Raw genomic sequence first — 21,002 nt, 5'->3', positions numbered from 1 at the left:
TGCAGTTATGGAATTAATGTTCCTCTTTAAAATAAGAAGATTTTAAAAGCATTTAAGACTTAAAAGCTTCCCTGTATAGCACCATTTAAAATTTTTGTTTAATAAAAGGAGATTCTCTGAGAGTTAATATTTCATTCTCTTCACCAAACTGTGGTGTACTGGAACTTGCTGAAAAGAAAAAAATATCAGAGTGTTTAAAAATGAATAAATTATAATTATTAAAAGAAAAAATATCTACCTGTTTTCTACATTCTTATTGGAAAGACGTTTTTTCTATTCCTCAAAAATTGCTAAGTGAGTATATTTATAAATTATCAGAACTGTGCCTTGGATTTTTTCTTCTGTGACAACTCATTACTAGCTCATGAGCTATTTCAGAGGAAAATCCTCCCACAGCAAAACAAGACAGGAATAATGTAACAGTGTGTCTGCTGCTAACATAACCAAAAAAATAAAATATAAAATAAAATAAAATAAGAAGACAAACAAAAAAAACCAAACTTAAATAGAGGAAAAAAACCTTAAATACACTTCAAAACACAAATTTAATTACACTGCACAGAGCAAATTTCTCCAGAAAGGATCTCAAGCTTAGAGCAATTACTTTCGTGACCGAAGTATTCTGCACTGCAGAAAGCTATGATTTTGACAATTTCTCCTCTTTTTGCAAGACTGTATCTCTACAGTCTCAACAGGTACAACTAAAATCTCATCCACGGGCCGCCGGGATTTGGTTTGCTAACTTTGGGCAAGGCTCCCTTCCAGCTCCTCCTTTATCTCGGTATGTAACGAGGTGCCGAAGGAGGGAAAGCCACAGAGCAGAGTCTCAGGGAAAAGCGGGAAGTGCAGGCTCTCCCCATGGCGTCTGCCGTCCCCACCTTGCCGGCAGCAGTCTCGCTGCAGGCCGTGCGCGGAGCATGACACGGCCGTCCGAGCTGCCCGGGCTGCGGCGCCGCTCGACCCACGCCCGGGCGGCGCTGCCCCGGCGCGGGCACCGCGTTTCCTACGAGTGTCCGGGCGAGCGGGGCGGTAGCCGCTGCCGCTGCCGGTGCCTCAGCCCTGCTGCCGGGGTCCGGGAGGGCGGCAGGGCCCGTGCCGGAGGGATCCCTGCCGGCGGCCGTTCGGCGCGGCACCGCCCGCCTTTCCCGCCCGGCGCGGCGGCGGCGGGAAGCGCGCGCGAGGGAGGGCGGGCAGCGCCAAGAAAAGGAGCGAAACGGCTCCGCGCGGGCGGGAGCCCCGTCCCGCGCGCCCGCTGCCGCGCGCCGCCCGCCCGCGCGCTGATTGGCCGGCGGAGCGGCAGGGGCTCCCCGGCGGCCGCGCCTGATTGGCCGGATTGTAAAGCGATGTCTGAGGGCGTCTGGCGGGAGCGGCAGAGCCGCGCGCCCCCCGCGCGCCCCGGCCCCGGCCGCGGTGAGGGCGCGGAGCCCGCCGAGCCTCCCGCCCCTCCCTGCCCTCCGTCCCTCTCCCTCCGGCCCTCCCTCCCCGGGAACGCTGCCCCGAGCAGCCGCGCGTCCCTGCGGGGACGGGAGCGGCTCCTCTTAAGAGCCGGGCTAAGAGCGCCTTCTCGCTTTGCAGATGGAGGTGAGCGTCCTGGCGCTGCGGGACCTGGCGAGCGCCCGGCCGGGGCGGCGGGGCCGCGCCGAGGCGGCCCAGAAGGTGAGCGGGGGGGCGGCGGGGGGCCCCGGTTCCCTGCACGCCTTGTCCGGAGCCAGCGCGAGGAGGAGAGGGAGGGAGAGAGGGAGAGCGGTGGGCGCCACAGAGCCGCTGCCCCGCCAGTGCAGGGCCGCCAGCCGCGGGCTTGGAAGGGGGTCGGGCTCCGGGTCGTGCTGCTGTGGCTCCCGTTTGAGGTGCTGCCCTTCGGACCTGCTCTGCCCTGCTGGTCTGTGCAGCAGCATCTTACCTGTGAGCACTTGGAGCACAGGGATGTCCAGCGCTGCCCTTGAGATAACTAATCCAGTGTAAGAAGCCTGAGTCATGCCAGCCTTGTCAGTAAGTGAAGCGATTGCACCCTGGTACTACACACCGGGAACACCGTTTAGCTTTTACCTGAGTATAACTCCCAGAGTGATCCCAAGTATCCCAATGGCTGCCATGTGGTAAGGTGGAGAGGGCTGTTGTAGAGACTCATGGGTTTAAAGGTAAGAACTACCAGGCCTGACCTGGCACAGAATTAGTACAGTTCTGTTATTTAGCATAGTTTGAGCACGCTGATGGACATGTCCACTGGGCTTGCCTTCTGGTCTATATTCATGGAGTGGTGTTCTCCAGTCAAGAGGCTAAGCAGGGCCACTCACAGGGAACAAGCTCATTGTTTCCCTACTACTTCACCAGCCAGGAGGGCATATGTAGATAGCCTTGGGCATAACCTTGCTCTGTAATGTCTCCTGAACTAGATACATTTCATGGCCTGTTGTCCATACTCAATCTGAGTCCTCCAAAATTCACACACTTCTTGTCAGATTCTGCTGCTCTTATGACAGCGATTTGTTTCAATTACTGCTTACATACTAAGTTCATCAAGCTGGCCTTTCCTGTCCTCTATTTCACACTTCTACCAACTGCCTTTGCGGTTTTGTGCAATACAGATAGGACTTCACAGAATGTTTCAGCTACTGGAAAAAAGAAAAGGGAGAGAGGGTAAAAGTATTTCTTACCTTAGTAGGTAATTATGATAGTAGAAAATAAAGATCTGATAGCAGGAAATAAAGATTTGAAAGGGCATAGTCATATACTTTTCATGTAGAGCCACTACTTTTTTCATTGTGATGTTTACACAAACATGATGATCTGACGTACTGAAACAGCAGGTTGCTTCAGCTGCCCTCACTGCAGTTCCATTACCACCAGCCATAATGAACAGGAACTTTAGGGGAAGATAGACTTTCTGCATTACTTAAGGGTTGATTTGCTGCCAAACATGAAATTGCAAGAAAATACTGAGTGCCAACACTATATGAATATATATTCCAAGAAATACCATGGCCTCTAAATTGACCCCAGTTTATCACAGTGTAGTAAGTTATAACTGGCTGACTGTTAGTTGTAAAAAAAAAAAAAGATATGTATTTATTGCATCCTTTTGGGTAATTCATAGGTGAATGTATAGAGTTCTTCATGAGTGCTCAGAGCACAGTCCTTTTGATGTGCCAAATTTACTTCCAGTCTGAATGCTACAAAACTGCTCCTAGTGAAAACCAGTTTCAGTTGTTATTAGAACTTTTTTCTGCTTTCCAGCTAGACTGTGCATGTTTCAAAGACCTTTAAGATCACCTATTTAAATATATTTCAGCTACAGAATAGTTAAATTACTCCAACTTAAAGGCAAAACTTGAGAAAGTTCTTGTGGTAATCCAATATAAATTCAAATTTTGTTTCAGGCTTTTATTCAATTTCTTAATTGGATTTCTTACAGCACAAAATTAAATACATTATATCAAGGATATCAATAATGCTTCCTTCAGTTGGTCCCTTGAAGTAAATTCATCTGTAGTGATAATTCTTGCAGTAAGAGAAAGGGATCCATAGATGAAATATGAAAATTTTGATCACAGCTAGGGACTGGAAGGAGATGAGCTTCATTCAGGAAATGATAAAAATCAGCTGATGAAGTAGACTTTCCCTCCTAGCAGCTCTTAGCTGTAGCCAAGGAACAGTTATGGTTATTTCTTGGTTGCTTTGAGCAGCAGAAATTGAAGACGCAAAACTTGCCTTGCTTGCATGTGAGGTTACATCCCCTTTAATTTGACATTTTGTGAGTTTGAGCCGCATCCCCAGCATGAGGACCTTTCAAACAGAGCTCTGCTTTTCTGCTAAGTGTAATGTGACCAGTGTATGATGTCAGTTTCCCTGTGATTTGGTGATTTATGTTTGTGGCAATGCTGACTTGAAATAGCAGTCAGAGCTTAAAAGCCTTATAGGCAGCAGGTTGTATTGGTTGACCTCAGGTTCTGTATTTCAAGGCAGTATCTCAAATACACTTCCTCCAGTACAGCAGCACATAGAATGTGTTAACATTCCCAACAAAGGCAGAAGAGCTGTGCTAAATATAGCGATGAGTGCCAAGGCACAAGTCAGTAAAATTACCTTCATAAAAATCATGAAATTGATTGATGGAATGTTTTTTTTCCCTCTTGTGTCTAAAAAACTTTGTTTTTAACAGGAAAACATATTTGATCGATCCAGGATGGCCCCAAAGACTCCCATTAAGAATGAACCAATTGATTTATCGAAGCAAAAAGGCTGCACACCAGAAAGAAATCCAATTACACCTGTTAAGATCATCGACAGACCTCAGCCTGATCCCTGGACTCCTACTGCTAACCTGAAGATTCTTGTTAGTGCTGCTAGTCCTGACATGAGGGACAGGGAAAAGAAGAAAGAGCTCTTCAGACCCATAGAAAACAGTGAGCAGAGTGACACGCCTGATTCATTACAGGTGAGACTCAAAACACAATTACCTTATATTCAGATAGGATTCAGACCTTTAGTAAGTTGCTCCTCAGTTTTCTTCTAACTGGTTCTTTGCTCTCTAAGGAAAGATACAGAATTGTAAGACCCCAAGGACAGCTGCCTACACAGCACTGGCTGAGCAGTAAGACTTTAAAAGTAACTGTCTTACAAGTAATTGACCTGAGATCCCTTCAAGAGCCTGAATATTACTTAAAAGGACAGTGAAGGAAGTAGAGCTTAAATGTTTGATTTTCCTAACTGAAGTACTTTTGAACCACATTACAAAGAAAATTGCCAGATCTGTTTTAAACAAGCATCCTTTTCAAAAATAAATTTGACAAAATGTATACTTTCCAAATCTTAGACCTCATCTGCAATTGTCCTGCAAAATGGCCCGCTGAAACTTTTTTTTGACACTTTCCGCCCCTGCCCCCAAACCAGTGGTCAGAACAATGCGAAACATTAACATTTCTACTTCACAAAACTCAGGCAATGCAGGAGTTGACCCCTGTCCTCGGAGAGAATGACATCAGATTGTAGTAAGCATCATTATGGTTTTCCTCCTTCATGCTTTTTTTTTTTTTTTTTTTCTTTTGTTCCAACCACTGCTTTTCCTCTCCTGATTTTCTTGTAGGATATGCTTCCCTGGTGATTTCAGCAATAGGAAAATAGTTCTGGGTCCTTCTACTGAGAAGCATCATTTCATAGGTACACATCACTCTAGAAGTGTAGTTTTTACAGCAACTGCAGTAGTAACAGTAGTGTAGAAAATTCTGCAGTTTTCATAGTCATAACAAAGCAAACAGCTCTTTAAAGATCATTCCAAACATGGTGTCCAGTAGGTAAAAAATAGTTGACATTTAAGGCTAGTTCATTACCACTCCAAGCCCACTAAGATCACACAGCATTTTTGGGTGGCAACTATAAAGAGTTCAAATATTTTCTAATTAGTAAAGCTTTAATAAATTTCTCCACTTAGAAAGATAGCATTCAAAAGAAGTAGAAGTTTTAGAATAAAAATACTGCTGTTTCCATACCATATAAAACAATTCTATCAGAGCACCAGCCTGCCACAAGGTTACTTAGTTACAAACTAGCAAAGGACTGTTTAAGATCCCATAAGCAAGGAAACATAGGTTTCAACAGCTACCACCACCTTCAGCTTTCCCTTGCCTGAGGGCAAGACTTCTTTTCATAACACAGAAGAAAACCCCAGAGTTACCAATGCAAAATATTCCTCCATAATTCTTGTTTTGTGATAAATAAACATACCTCTTCTTACATTCTTGCCACCACAGTTTTGCTGGTTTCTATTTATTTTCCCACTGCAGGGTGAAAAAGACCACTTCAGGCCATCTTACAGAATTACTTAAGCCAACACCTTGACTAAATTTAAGGTTCAAAGACTGAGTAGTACCTTTTATAATTTCTGAGCAAAGTGCCCCCACCCCTTCCTCAATCACCAGTTTCTTAAAGTTATAGAGTCACTGTAAAAGTCAGTAAAAAGATATTGCAGAAACTTCTTGATGGCTTCTGCATCTCCCAGTTTATTAGATCCAGAAGTGTCTGAGAGCATATTCTTCCTACTTTCAAAAAGAAATACTCTTTCCAAGTATAATCTTACCATCTGCTAGGCTTGGGTGTTGATCTCACTGGTTTTTTTTCCTCATGCATGACCACTGTTTCATGATTGCACAGATAAGAATTTTTCTGTAGGTATCTTGTATGATGAAATAAGAAGAGCTTGCAATTATGTTATCCAAGTGCTCTATGCTTTCAAGGAGTCCATGTTGGTTTTTTTTAATTAGAACATCTGATCTTAAATATTGGTAACATCTGAAATATGTCTCACTTGACTATGTCTTGCTTTGAAAAGCTCTGCACTAAAGGGTTAACATTTATTTTTTAACAGTATGATATAGTAGATGACAGCACGGTTGATGAATTTGAAAAGCAGAGACCCAGCAGAAAACAGAAAAGCTTAGGACTCTTGTGCCAAAAGTTTCTAGCTCGCTATCCAAATTATCCATTGTCAACAGAGAAAACTACCATTTCTTTGGATGAAGTGGCTTCAATTCTTGGTATGTATACCTGCAGAACTGGGGTAACTGATCACCTGGGGTAACCTAACAGGTGGGCCTTCCAAAGATCATATTCTAACAGACTACATTCAAGATCTGCCTTTCCCAGGGTCTGGATGCTCTTCTAATCATACTAATCAAGAGTTTGAAATGCCTGATATTCTTCAATGACTTTGTTGTTTGGTAGCACGACCATTTTGAAATCTACTTTCTGACTTTCTGCACTTTTTACTAGACACATCTTGATTCCAGCTGTTTACCAATTCTCTTGCTTTCTTAAATATTCAGTTTGTTGAACACTGAAGGAGTTAGAATTTAAACCCTCTGAAGGAGGACTTATAGACAATAAATTTATCAAAATGAAACCTTTGGGGAAATGATTGCAAACTGGTATGTATAGGAGATCTGTTGTGTTTACTCCCTGACTTCTAAACATGTGTGACATCATATCTTCTGCTATCCATGGTTCATCAAGATTACCTTAGCTTTAAATATCACCTTGTGACAGGCAGGTACTGGGAGAACTGCAAGAGCACCATGAGAAGATGTTTTGTGTTGAGGTGACAAGAGGGTTTTGAGTAGCTCATTTGCCGGTTCTGCTGTTAAGTTTGGTTTTAGTTAAAAAATTAATGAAATACCTGCGAAAAGTAATAAAACTTGGGAGAGAGGACTCAGCCAGGACACATTATTAACAAAAATATCTGAGTCCTTGGAGAGGTTGTTTCTTAGCTAGGAAGGGCTTAATAAAATTGGAGTTAAACTAAATAAATATTGTATTTACACCTAAAAGGAAAAGAAAAGATGTAGCAAAAATGAAATTTGTTTTGGGAAGAAAAGTAATAGATGAATGATGTCTTCTGTGACTCTGTTAAGAAAGGCCTTGTAATACCCATTTATTTGCTTTGATAGAGTGAATTAGAAATAAGATAGAATACAGCTTAAGTCTTTTAAAATTAATTGTTATTTTAGATTCTGCAGTTACTCCTTTATGTGTTTACATGAGATGCTCATGCTCTAACCTTGTTCAACTGAACATGAATAGTGCTCTGTTCTTTGTTGGGAGTGGCATTACCTCACTTTCCTAAATAACGGAAGCTTTCTTCTAAAACTTATTGTTGGAAATTTTAACTCCCAGAAAGTTGTCTTTGGTTGTCTTCCCTTTGGTTTTCCCTTCCTTGCTTGTATCCACTTGCTTCAGTGACCACAAAATTACCCCCTGCTGATGTTGCTGCTCTCAGTGTAACAAATGATGTCTGTGATACAGCTTTTGCTGAAAATGTACATCACTTTGTCCATGGAAGATGGCTGTACTGTTGGTGCCTGACAGACATCAGAACATGTGTAGCACTCTTGTTTTTCTGAATTATGTTTCACTCCAAATTCTTCACACACTTGGAAATGCTCATGAATTGTTTCACTCAATATGTGTTTGAGGGTGGTAAGTATTATCCCTATTCTCCAGATGGGTAAACAGGTACATTACAGCCTTGCCTCCCAGAGGGAAGTTCTCAAAACCTGTTATCCTAATTAGCATTTGTTCTGCTCAGCTGATGGTAACTGTTAGAAGATTTTTGGTGCAGATGCAGCCACCAGTGTATATTACATTGTGTTGCATATTACAGCCATGCTTCAAGTAGCACTGGATACAAGCATTTAGTACAGAGAGCATGCCACCAACATGTTCATATTCAGTTCCCAACCTTGCTCACATAAGTCAGGCTGAACTCAAATTGGACATATTTCATAAATTTCCCATAGGTGCAGACTCAACCAGCACTGATGATTCGTTTCTGTTGTGTTTAGGAGCAGTAGGTGTCATTCTACACCACTCTGCACCTTGTGGAGCTTTTGATGCCCCTTTACTTGGTACTTGATTAGCAAGTAAAAGTAATTGTCTCACTGTAAATGCGGGTGAAGGACTGCACTCCCCCTGGTTCCTGTCTGAGGGGCTTTTATCTCTCTGCTGTGGCAGACTCTTTTCTTCCCTCTCTTACACACAGGCTTGTGTACAGGTGTGTGTCTGAGTGTTGAAGCTCTGTAAGGAAGGGCCAAAGTGCTCTGAAAACCCTGAGGCAGTTCAAGTAGGTCTGAGTGAATAGGTCTGGCAGGCTGCAGTCAGTTCTAAACACAGTGTAGGTGCTTTGACATTAAGCCATGGCTGGGCTGGAAGTTAGGAAAATGAACAAAGAGCAGGATACTGTGAAGCTGGCCATGCATAAGTCTGATTTTCAGTGTGCAGATATAGATGTATCTAATAGAAGGTGTCCACATGAACATTGAAAATGTCTATTAGAGCACAACCTGTTCTCTTTGCTTCTACTGAACTAAGATGAGAATTTATGTCTTGTCTGTTCCTCCCCACTTCCCAAACAGGAGTTGAGCGGAGACGAATTTACGATATCGTGAACGTCCTGGAGTCGCTGCAGTTGGTCAGTCGTGTGGCCAAGAATCAATACTGCTGGCATGGCCGGCACAACCTCAGCCAAACTCTGAAAATGCTTCAGGATGCAGGAGAGCTGCAGTATGGAGAGTTAATGACCTCCCAGCACAGGGAGCAGGACTTAGAGTACAAATTTGGAGAACGGAAAAAGGCAATTATTCCAGATTCTCAAGACAGAACATTACTGGATTTTTCAGAACCAGATTGTGTTTCTGGTAAGATGATTACTAAATGTGTGATGATAGACAGACACAAGTCTCTTTCTTCAGTTTACTATGTCACTTTTCCCCTTGCTTTGCTTTTAAATTAAATAATAAAAATTATCCTTTGCAAAAAGGTGCTGAATTTACCATGGAAGGTACAGAATTCTTCCTTCTATTCTGTCCCTAACATAGGTCCCAAGGCCCAAGATTTTTCTCTCTATCCTACAGACTGGCAGGAAGTTCTACTGGACAATCCAGTTCTTTCCCCACCTGTATCTGACAGTAAATGTTTTGTTCTGACAGAAAGCACCATCTTTATTTGTCTGCTCTTTGCATGTTGCCCATATAACACAAAATGGTTTTAAGTTTCAAAGTCCTTTAGAGTCACAAAATTATAGTGGCACAAAACTGTGTAATGTAACATAGAATCAGCTTTGAAATTTCACTTGCTAAAAGCTATTTCTGCAAGTTTGAATTTTTACTGCCCTTTGAAGAGAGAGACTCCTGTCTGTATTAATCAGTTTTGTCATTTGCATTGAAAGGCATTTGCTGCCTTTCAATAAATTTCTGCTTTCTGGCAAGAAAATGCTTTACTTATTTTGTGTGTGAAAAATGTTCTTACTAGTTTTCTGGCTGTGATGGATGACATATGCTAAGAGGCTGGGTTATTATTTGTTTCACAGCATCTGCAAACAGCAGAAAGGACAAGTCATTGCGGATTATGAGCCAAAAGTTTGTCATGCTGTTCCTTGTCTCCAAGACCAAGATAGTCACTCTGGACATCGCAGCAAAGATATTGATAGAAGAAACCCAGGATACAGTGGACCACAGCAAATTTAAAAGTAAGATGGCTAATGAAAGGCAAATCAATCAGACAGTGAGTAGAGAAAATGGGGCATGTTTGGACTGACACCAAACAGACACCAGTATGTAACAGCAAAAGCAATTTGTGCATCTTTTCCTGGAAGTGTTCTGGGGTTTTTTTCATTGCAAATGCATATTTGTGAAAACAGAGCTTGTTGTGGGGAAGAGTCACTGACAATTATCTCCCAAGTAGAGCTTCAGAAGAAAATTTCTTCTTGTTGTTGTTGATTTTTTTTTTTCATACGTAAACCCTCTTTCCTGTACTGCTCTGGATGATGTTTCAGAACTGAAACATGTTGTTTAATTTAATGGAATGAATTTTCTCTCTGCAGAAATATGTTCCTTCTCTTTTTTACCCCAGAACTCTTTTACAGCTGGATGGCAGTTTGTATGCAGTTAGTGACGATTACTACTTCAATTGCTTGGATAACATGGGAAAACTTAGCATTAGTAAATAAGTCTTCTGAGATAAAGACTTTTAAGTCTTTTAAAGTACTTTTAAAATAAAGTACTTGCACTTCAGTCTTGAAATTCTACTCCAAATATAAGAAGAAATGTGAGGAATTTAGCTGGAAAATATGTGGGTATCATAGTCAGCTCAAAGATGTTATTTACTGGAGTCACAAAGATTTTTCTATATAACATTTTTAGAAATTATAAATATGTGTCCTCTTGTGATCAGCTGTGCACTCTTGTGCCTCTTTCCTCCAACTTCTCTTTACCCACATGAAGGTAGTTGCTTTTTCTGGGCAATTTGATGATGTAATCACCTGTATCCATCAAAATGAGGTAGATGAGTTTAGAGCTGAGCAGCTAAGCTATGAAGTAGCAGTAACAATCAGGTGGGACCTGGCATGTCAGGCTTCATGGGAGGCCTAAGTCATGGGAGGTGGCCTATGTCCATCCCAATTTGATTTTGCCCACCTCATCTATGAAAGCCATGGTGATAGTCTGGAATGAAGTTAGCACATAAATATGTTCTATATGCATAGTAAATCTGGCTCTTATCTCCTCCTGCCCTCTCTTGTTAGCAAAGGTACGAAGACTGTATGATATTGCCAACGTTCTCACCAGCCTAGGCTTGATCAAGAAAGTCCATGTCACAGAGGAGCGAGGACGCAAACCAGCTTTCAAGTGGATTGGGCCTGTGGAATTCCCTGAAAATACTGGTAACTTGTGCAGCTTGCATTTATTTTCTTTTTGCTTTTACAGTCCCTTCCCAAGTGATAAAAGGTTGCTTTCTGTGTGTAAAGAATGGCTCAGCGTTTAGTGGGTACCCTGTGATTATTAATTGCTGCCAGCTCAACATTTGCCCTTGTTAAACTTCATGCCCAAAATCTGGGTCTGTGGAGGAATGTTGAAGGAGTCTTGTAGGTATATTTACACTGACTTAGATAACTGTATGCATTATAGAGCAATAGCAAATAGCACTGATGTCTTCAAATCTGGGTCCACAGATGGTCTAGGTTGCAGAATTTTGGTAATTCCATAATAATTATACAGTGAATTATTTGTTTTGTAAGACGATGTAACAAGGTAAAGCAGGGCTGTTTCTTCTACATGGCCCTTTTTACAAAAAGCTTTGGTTTTTTTTTTGTCTCTACTCTTGTAAGGTGGTGGGATAGAGCATCTCTGTAAGCTGATGTTCCTTGGCTAGAAGCCAGAGCAAAGGGAAGCCCTTTTGCTTTGATATTTGCATCAGGACAGTGCCAGGAACAAATAAAAGTGAAGGATAATGTAAATACTGTCTTAGTACCATTTCACCTCCTGGCTAGCACACTAGGATGTAGTTGCTGCAGCTGCTACAGAATGGATAGGAAGGAAGCCCTTACCATGTCTGTTGGTGCTTACTGAGTTCTAGGTTTGTTTCAGTGTTGTGAGGTTTGAGATAATAGAGGTTGCCTCTTCCCTTATCACCAAGTTTGGTAATATGACAGAAGCCTAAATGATAAGCTGTGTTGCCTGAAGGACTGTTGTACAAAATTATGTCCCTACAGATGATCTGAGAGGGCATAGCCCAGCATCAAATCCTCTGCCAGAGACACAGAGAGGAGCCTGTGCCCCGTACCAGACCAGCACTGCTGGAAAGCAGAGGTTTACACGTCACGCTTCCTTTAACAGTGCACAGCCTTGTGAAGCAACCAAAAGGAAAGTCAGTTCTGAGCCTAACAGCCCACATCAAGAGAGGCAAGGTAACTACTCATGAAGCATGTTCTTTTCTGTTCCACTGGACCTGCCCAAATGAGGGCATGCATCAATTTAAGGCACTTGATGGGGTGAATCACCATAATTAAATATGTGAATTACTCTTAGAATGTTCCTACATTTCTGCTGTGTATGTGATAATGAAACATCCGATTTAGAAACTCTGGTTAAATGCCTGAAGTTACATTAGGTATACTAGGCCATACTGCAGTTTAATCTGCAGTTTTATTTTCTGCAGGTAAATGTTTCTGTTCTGTACTAACTGCAACTATACTAGAGTTTCTTCTTCTGTGGAAACTTGATTAAGAAAAATTCTTTAGCCGCAAAATGCTTGCTTTATTTTATGGTTTCTAAAGTAGTGAAATGTACTGTAACAATCTAATGGATAGTTCTTAAGAAAGATAATGTAATTACAGGGCTTTTCACAGTTTCCTCTTATAGGAAATGATGATGTTGAACTTCAGTAGGACTCAAAGTTCTGAGTGTCTTGCAGGTTCTGACTGTAGGTGATTAGTGGATGTTATAAAAATGTGTCAGGACTGAAATATTATAGCAATTATTTTATACGGCCAGTATCAAAATATGCTTGGTAAACCTATCTGTGATTAATTGAATGCCTCTTTGTTCTTTCAGCCTGTAGTGTGAATTCAGATAAAAATTCCTCCAAAATGATAAATCTGGCAGCTGTCTGCAGGCAGAAAATAGAGGAAGATACTGGGTAGGTTGGTCTTAACTCTTGTCCAGTTGCAGCTTTGTGCTTGTCATATTTAGTTTAAGGATAGATTCCATTGATGAGACTGAGATAAAAAAATGCCATGAAGTCTCATTATTACAATTTTAATACTGATAGATGTCAGCATAGCATTTTTTTTTTTCATGGTCATTTTACACCCATCTGTATTTGTTCTAATGTTGGTGTTTTTCTTCAGTAGTTCTTTCTGTCATATCTGTTCATATGTAATTCCTGCATCCTTTGGCCTATTGTCTGGGTAGGTTGAGCAAATTATGATTCCATGGAAGGGCATTTCTGTCTCTCATATGTCTTCTGTACACCTATTCCAGTTTAAATTCATTTGTGAATGATTAACTAGTGCAGCCAAAAGCAGTATTGGTCCAGCAAAAACCTGAGAACTCTGCTTCTGTGTAATTAGAAGTGATAAGAAGTGACTCTTCCAAACTGTGTAAAAATTGTTGTTTGAGGGTGGGGTTTTTCCCACATTTATGTCCAAATATACATATCTTTGCTTCTAAGGATAAAATAGGGATTTCGTTTTGGAATAAATGTTTTTCCTCTTCTCATTATTGTTTGATTTGTTTTGTTTTGATTTGTTGTGTTTTGTTTTTTAGGAATGAAGCTTGTGACACTGAAACAGTACTAAGTTCAGCGAAGAAGTCCAACATAACCTTACCAGTCTCCCTTCTTTCAGTTCCTGGGGACTCTGATTTTTGTGTTAACCCATTGCCTCAGGCAGTTTTCCCTGTGGTTCAGGCCGATGTGCCAAGTTTCTCACTACCAGTTGGCATCAGCAGCCAGGCTTCAAACCCTTCCATGCCACCAGCCTCCAAAACAGAAAATGGAAAACCTACCCTGCTCCCCAACCAGCCCTTCCTGTGCTTCCCTTCTTCCTCCCTTTTTATGTTGTGTGGTGGCCTTCAGGAAAATAACATGAGTGAGCCCCTACCCACTGCAGGAGACCTGGGAAGCAGGAGTGCAGAAGCTCAGGCTCCCACTGTCTGCCAAAAACGCAGCTCCCAAAAGTGCTCATCGCCCGCTGCACCTGGAGATGATGAAGAGCCAGCTGCTAAAAAGCAGACATTGGAGCACAGGGATCTGCCCCTCTCACTTGTAGTACCCAAGGTAAAGTGAATTTCATTATTGCTTAGGCTGTCTCATAGTAAGGAAAGATTTTTGCCTAAGACAGTTTTTTCAGAAGGGAAAATTCATACACTGCTCTTGAGAGATAAAAATGCTGCCTCCATGTTAATAAACTTGCAAGTGGGCTGTGTCAGGAAGTATAAGCATTAACTGGGAGATGTTTTCACACTATCATGGGAAAATGGGCTTAGATTGCTTTGCATAGTGATGTGAAACTCAGTTATTCTTTGGAATTAGCATCCTGATCATTTTATTCAGCAAAACAGTGGGTCAGAGGGGAAGAAATCAATGTAATTATTATATCTCATCTTGCCCTGTTAGCTTGGGCTTTCCCAGACAGCAGTAGCATTGCTTACTTCACTGAGCTATAGCAAATGTGATTTGTTCTTTTCCCCCTACTCTCCAGCCTGAGTCCCTCTCTCTGAGGCCCACAGTAGGCTGGTGAGAGAAAGATGATGATGAGGAAGGTGATGGATAGTTATCTCAGAATTCTCTTAAATACTGACAGAAGGGTCAGGCTCAAGACTATGTCATATAAGCCATTTGAATATTGAATATAAACCATTTGAAACAAGTGTTTTTCCTTATCAATAGAAAAGTAATCCCGGAGATCAGCTGTTTCTTATGTAGTATATCCAAGTACTGAATGTGAACTATAGTAAAGGGCACAGGGTTTAAGTATCACTAATATGATTCTTCAAACCCTCAAACAAAATGTTTAACTTGGTGATGTGCTAATCAGGTTTGTGCTGCTCTGTTACACAGATGCATGAGCAAGGTGCATGAGAGATATTGCACTGTTTTATTTCAGTTTCTTCATTTCCACTTTTGTTTTTGCTTAGAAACCTGAGTCACCCAAGGCAGAATCTTCCCCAGGAAGTGACTGTTCAGCTGCTGTACATCTACAAACAAATCATCTTGATCTTGCAAGTCCTGCTGCTCCAGAGACAGCAAACAAGGAGTCTACTAAGCCTTTAGATTGTCAGGAGCAAGGAAAACAATCTCAGAAAAAAGTTCCCGATGATCCCCCTCCAGGAAATGAGCACATCTCTAAAGAAAATGCCAATCAACCTTTCCAGCCACAGTATCTTTATGTTCAGCCTACTGCTGGTAAGGACAGCCATGAGATCTAGAGGCACCCAAACCTCTGTATCTGTTCAGTGAGCAAATACTAAGTCCTACAAATAGGTGAATGCTTAACATAAAAAAACCAGCAGTTTTCTGTAGTAGTTTAGTAACTCTGAAATCTCTTGACTCAATGTGAACTGTTGCTCCTCTGAAAAGAGGCATTTTTCTGAGGTTCCCAAACATTAATAGCATTGAACAGTGTGGGGTTTGCATGAGAATTATGTGCAGCAAAAACCACCGTTTATTCAGAACTCAAAGGAGCTGGATTTGGCAGTAAGCTGGCCAATATAGAACAGTAGCATCCCCTGAGTGTATGAATTTCATCACCTTCAAACTTTGTACTGTCTTGTAACATGCATTATCAGTATAACCCCTGAAACCAAAGGCGCTGGGAATGTAGCCAGCCCTGCTTGTATGACACTGTGGGGATCTAGAGGAAGCAGCTGAAAATACTACAGTGGAATTTCATATCCACCATGTTTTATGCCTGTGTTTGTGTGCAGTGGGTGACTGCTTTGTGGGAATAGGACATGTGGCATATTTCACTGCCTTAGTCTTTGATTCACTCATGACATGGAGTGGGGTCTGTGGCATTTCACTTAGACTGAAGATGCTCAGTTTAAAAATGGTGATCTGGGTGTTTTCGAAGGTCAGACAAACTGAGAGTCAGAGCAGCTTCTGCTTCAACACAGTAGTCCAGCTGTTCTCAGTAAAATTAATGCCTCTGTGATATATCTTTGTGGGTGTCTCCCATTGGTTTGGTTTGTCTGGGGTTTTTTTTCCTCACTAAAAGTAATGTATTTGTTTTCATATAGCAGAGGATGATTAGCGAAGAAAAGGAGTTTGTTTAGCCAGGATGTTGCTTGTAATTGAAGTTAGAAGCAGAAAACAGCAAGGGCTGTGGTTGGCACTTCATATGGCCAAAGTAAATGGATGCAGGTACAGTGAATAGACAAGTAGGAAGGGAAATGGAGGAAGATAAGGAAAGGGTGCTGGACAGACGATTCAGAGGTTTGTGATAGTTTTCATCCTAATTTTTTGTTATTTTTGTCATAGTTTACTTCCTAGGCAGACTTTTCTTTATTGTCACGCTTTTTTCTTATTCTGGATAAAGTTACAGTAGTTTAATTCCCTTTTTCGAGTTTATTAATGGTTTGTTTTTTCTCTCTTTGGTTTAGGATTAAGCAGTTTCAATTTCCTGTTCTCTGCAAACCAAGCCCCTGGTGCCATCAGCCTGGGTGCAAACCAGATGCCTTCTCTAAGCGTACCCTGTGTCATGGTGCCATCAGCAGCCCTGGCTTCCTTCCCTCTCGTCCCATTCACCAGTCCTCTTTCCCCAGTTCCCGACAGCTCCTTCTCAGCTGCTGCCTCCACGAATTTCAGTGTGTCCAGCCTGGCATCAGCCACCCCTGTGTTCAGAAGCAGCACGGCCGTTGTCACCCCCAAGGTCTCAGCCGCCCCTTCGGCGGATCCACAGCAGCCGGCTCACCCCGCTCTGCACCTGAGTCCTGTGCTTACAAGATCCTGCAGCGCTGTTAAGCTGGACTCCCCTGTGTGTATGGGACACCCAGTGACCCTTCTGAAGCTGCAGCAGGTAAGGGGGAAAGTGAACAGGGGTGGGGATGAAAGAGCTGTGCCAGGTGCCTCTGTGTCAGTGCCGAGCTGTCACGCCGAGAGCTGGTGTCTTCCACTTGGCTGGTGTGTGCCCAGAGTATGGGGCACTGTTGAGGTCATAGCCCAGCACATTTAGTCCTGAACAGTGAAGTGGTTTTATAACTTACAGAAACTCTAAAATACCCCAGCAATCTAAGGTCTTTTCCACCATCTGAAAATGCCATTGTGTGCTATGCAGTGGTTACAGAAAAACATTAGGAGGACAGGACAATTATGTGTTAGAATTCAGGAGTCAGCTGGCTGCAACACTTTTTCAGGTAGTAGTGTCCTGGGTTATCCCCTCAGTCCTGTTCTGATTTCTCTTCACTATGTAATGGAAAAGTAATAGCAACATCAGAGCTGAATGAAAACAATTATTCTTGGAGACTGTTGATCTTTTTGTATAATGATATTTTTTAAATCTACCATAGTACCAGATTTTTTGGATAAAAATCAGAAATTTAAAAGGAGGACTCATTTATCTGAAATACAGTGAGTGAAATAAAACAGTCATGCCACAATGTGTTACCTGGGTCTTTACAACTATTAGCAGTGACATTTTGGCACTAATTCAGCTTATATTTGTAAATCTGTGATTTGTTTGCCTATTGTCTAATGCAGTGACAAATAGGTCAAACCTTTGGAAGCATTATAAACATTGCTTTATCATCTTTGAGCTTAGAAAAAGGCGGTAATAAGAGGCTGGTTGGCAACCAATCAGATACGAACATTGGAGGCTACAGTAGAGTGGAACTTAGAAATGGACTGGGTTTAGAAGACTAATTTTTGATTTCTCTTCATGATAACAAGTACCAAAAGTGAGTAAAACATCATGGAAGAAAAAGAGCCAGCTGAGCTAAAGTACATGACTGGCATAAGAACAAATGACTGTGAACTAATCATGAAAAAATTTAAGTTGGAAATGAGATAAAGGCATTCATCTTCCAGCAGTGATGTTCTGGCATCCAGTTCCAGAATGAAAAGCAGGGACAAAGCCCATAGCTTTTCACATGGCACTCCTGAAAGGGTGTGTGACCCCTAGTAGCAGAGTACAGGGATTAATGTCTCCCAGGTGTCCTCTGTTTGCCTGCTTGTGTGTAGGCTTTGAGATAATCCTGCTGAATCACTTTGGGTTTGTTTTTTGTTTTTTTCTTTCACAAATAGCCTTCATCAGCTCCTCTCACTCCCAAGAATATTCGTCCTGCACATCATGAGGCATTTTTCAAAACTCCTGGAAGTCTTGGAGACCCTGTGGCATGGAAGAAAAATGAAGGCACCCAGACCAGAAATGCCAGCTCTGTGCAGAGGAGACTGGAAATCTCTAGTACCAGCCCTGACTAATTCTGCTCTTTGCAAGGGGTGGGCAGATTGTCCTGGGACCCTGCATCAATTACAAGAGAACCAGCTCTTACCTGGCAAGAGGAGCACGTTAAAATGTCACCCCTTTTGGCACGCTTCCCCACTATCCATTCACCCACTGGTTCTGTTAGCCATCTTCTGCAAAATCACCCTTGGTACAGAAATCCTTTTACTGAATTGTCCCTTCACTACTGATTTGAATTCACATTCTGGGCTTCACACAGCCTTGTGGGCATCAAATTGTAATTGTGATTTTAATTTGGAAAACTCTATTTCTGTGAGGAGATGCAAACAGATTCTTTTGGAGCCCCCAGGGGTTCTTTATTCATGGTTTTAAGTGAGATGTCTAGCACTTATCTGGGGTAAGCATTTCATTTGCATGAACTCTACATACCCTGAGTAAATCTGTGGTGAAAATGATACACTTTTGCAATTGTGAGAGCAACTGCTTCCATGATTCCAATCTGTCAAATCCTGCCTCTGCAGTGCAGCCTCTTGCTTTTTATTGTGTGTGTTAGAGTGGGATTAGTGCAAAAAGGGATTTTTGCAGTTTCAGAATAACAGATTTTCTCAGGGTAGGATTACTTGAATGTCACTTGGTTGTTGTACAATTTGCCCAGCACTTGTGGTTAGAAAAACCTGATAATAACACAGTATGATTGAATGTATACGTGTGAAAAATATTAAGACCAAAATAACTGTGAATGTTAACATTTTTATAGTTGTGTTAATGAACTGTATTAGTCCTTGGGTTGGTTGGTTTTCTCTTTTTTTCCTTTGAGCAAAATATGCAATTTAGATGTAAAGAATACAAAACCTAAATCGTTCAACAGATTTGACAAAGTGATTTGAGAATGACAAACCACTGAGAGGACTGTGCTAAGATGTCATCTCCTGTTTAAATATCCAGTCTAGACTTTATGACCAAGGAATGCTGATAAGTCATTAACATCACTCATTATTAGATTCAGTCTAACCTGAGTCTACTAAGTGCCTACTTAGCTGTTTACTTAAGTGTACTTAAGGGATATCTACTTAAGTGCCTAACTCTTTACTTACAGGAATTTTGTGACTAGTTAATAGTGCATTTGAGAGTGTTGGGAAGACAAGGGAGATCTTATATATCTAAACCAGAAAAAGAAGTTGAAAAGAGAAGGAGTCTTGAGTTTTAAATTAATATAAAAAATTAATAACAATTATCTAGGAGAAAATAATGAGGAAGAAAAGTCCTAACAATTCACATTCAGAGTGCTCAAATATGGATGGTGCTACTGTCAGTATAGGACATAATTTTAAGAGCTAATGCTCTTATGTTTGGGTATGTTTTCACTAATGTAGCAAACTGCAATTAAACTTGTGTAGTCTCCTGTTCAAAAGACAGAAAGTGTTGCTATTGACATCACCTTAGCCTGGACTTAGCAAATGTAAGGCCAGCATGATCAGCTCTCCCTTTGGTACTGATATTGATTTTCCAAGGGTTGATGCACTCTTGGATGTGTTATTTGTTAGGCAAGGGTGGTTAAGACTTTCAGGCTGGGGATTTGATGAAGGCTTCTTATTTTTATAATGAAAGTGAAATTTAAGAAAGCATTTTAGTGAAGCTGAGAGTTTGAGTAATGCAGCCTTCTCTTAAATAGACCAGTAACAGGTTTTTGAGAGGGCTTGGTTAGCCCTGATTGAAAGAAAATCTGTATCAGAATTATCATAGGAAATTTCAGGGGTGGTAAAGAGACATCCTCAGACTGCTAACTTTTTTTATATTTTAATGACACTACAGTTATGAAAGTTTACAGTTTTTTCTTCTGAGTTATTTCTTCTTACACACCCACTTAGATTAATTTTGCTTTGAAAAGCAATGTGTAACTAGCACAGTGTTGCTCCTGCACTTCTGCTGGCGTGCATGTTTTGCTGCCAGGGCAGGAACAGGCTGCTGGGGTTTCAGGGAAAATGGTGAGTGCTGATTCTCCAAACCTTGTCTCTTCTCTCTCCCTCTAGTACACTGCAACCTTTTAGTGAAATGGCAGCTGGGAGCAGGGAGGAGAATTAGAGCTAATATTGGCTCTCTGCTCCAGTTGAAGCATCATCACCAAAATTGCCTTTCTTTGTCAGTGATGTTATTGTGTGCCATAACTAACTTAACTATACTTGAAAATGCAGGGAGTGAAAATGGATTTTCCATTTTCTGCTTACAGTTTTTGAGTTTCTGTAAATATAGCATGTCTGGAAATGAGGATTGACTCCCTCTTCAGTGAGTCATGGTTGAGAAAGCAGATTTTGAGCCTAGGAGAAAAAGGATGTTGATAAGCTGTCTTGATTTTGTCAATGCAAAATTCTCACTAAAATAGAGTGAGATCACTGAAGCAGTTGGGCAGCTTCGTTCTGTACCCGAACTAGACTGGTAAGGGGGAGCAGTTGGTTGTCAAGAGGGAATGGGTTTACCTTTCCTATCTTTACCTTCACTGAAAGCTATGAATTTAAATAAACTAGGAACAACTCTTCAGCAAAGTAGCTTTGGAAAAGCAGAATTTGTATTTGCACTGAGGCAAAGTGCATACCCAGGAAGTTCTGCAGGGTTTGTGAAACCTTTCTATCCCAAGTCAGTTGGTGAGGAGGCTGAGCATATAACTTATACTTGAATCTATCTGCCACGTTTACATTTCTGATTGTCTTGTGTAAATTGGTGCTATTTCTGTATTTAAAAAGCTGTATTTTTAATGTAAAGCTGCTTCCAGTTTGTTTTTTTG

The 21,002-nt window shown here is 41.4% G+C and overlaps 1 protein-coding gene and 1 long non-coding RNA gene across 2 annotated transcripts; one reads left to right on the top strand and one right to left on the bottom strand.

Annotated features, from left to right (window-relative positions):
• The first annotated feature begins 1,318 nt into the window (after positions 1 to 1,318).
• E2F7 (E2F transcription factor 7) lies at positions 1,319 to 20,713 on the top strand. The gene is made up of 13 exons (XM_079303637.1): positions 1,319 to 1,410; positions 1,576 to 1,656; positions 4,160 to 4,435; positions 6,362 to 6,530; positions 8,904 to 9,185; positions 9,857 to 10,015; positions 11,069 to 11,206; positions 12,035 to 12,229; positions 12,876 to 12,960; positions 13,590 to 14,100; positions 14,961 to 15,228; positions 16,425 to 16,840; positions 18,064 to 20,713. The coding sequence occupies exons 2-13, from the start codon at positions 1,576 to 1,578 to the stop codon at positions 18,238 to 18,240; spliced, it is 2,757 nt and encodes a 918-aa protein (XP_079159763.1). The 5' UTR covers positions 1,319 to 1,410; the 3' UTR covers positions 18,241 to 20,713.
• Positions 2,076 to 5,829, bottom strand: LOC306801026. Its single transcript, XR_013773961.1, has 3 exons — positions 5,722 to 5,829; positions 4,458 to 4,528; positions 2,076 to 2,612 (listed from the first exon to the last, which is right to left on the bottom strand). It is a non-coding gene; the product is annotated as an uncharacterized lncRNA (long non-coding RNA).
• Positions 20,714 to 21,002: the final 289 nt, after the last annotated feature.

Source organism: Erithacus rubecula (genome assembly GCF_903797595.1).
Source record: "Erithacus rubecula genome assembly, chromosome: 4".
Lineage (NCBI taxonomy): Eukaryota > Metazoa > Chordata > Aves > Passeriformes > Muscicapidae > Erithacus > Erithacus rubecula.
Note: the sequence above shows the minus strand (reverse complement) of the source record. Positions and strands in the feature narration are given on the sequence as shown.

Excerpts from the sequence above, each read along its gene's own strand:
- E2F7 (XM_079303637.1), top strand. The coding sequence starts at position 1,576 with ATGGAGGTGAGCGTCCTGGCGCTGCGGGACCTGGCGAGCGCCCGGCCG. Across the intron at positions 4,436-6,361 it reads ACACGCCTGATTCATTACAG|TATGATATAGTAGATGACAG; the intron begins GTGAGACTCAAA and ends ATTTTTTAACAG. Across the intron at positions 14,101-14,960 it reads TCTCACTTGTAGTACCCAAG|AAACCTGAGTCACCCAAGGC; the intron begins GTAAAGTGAATT and ends GTTTTTGCTTAG.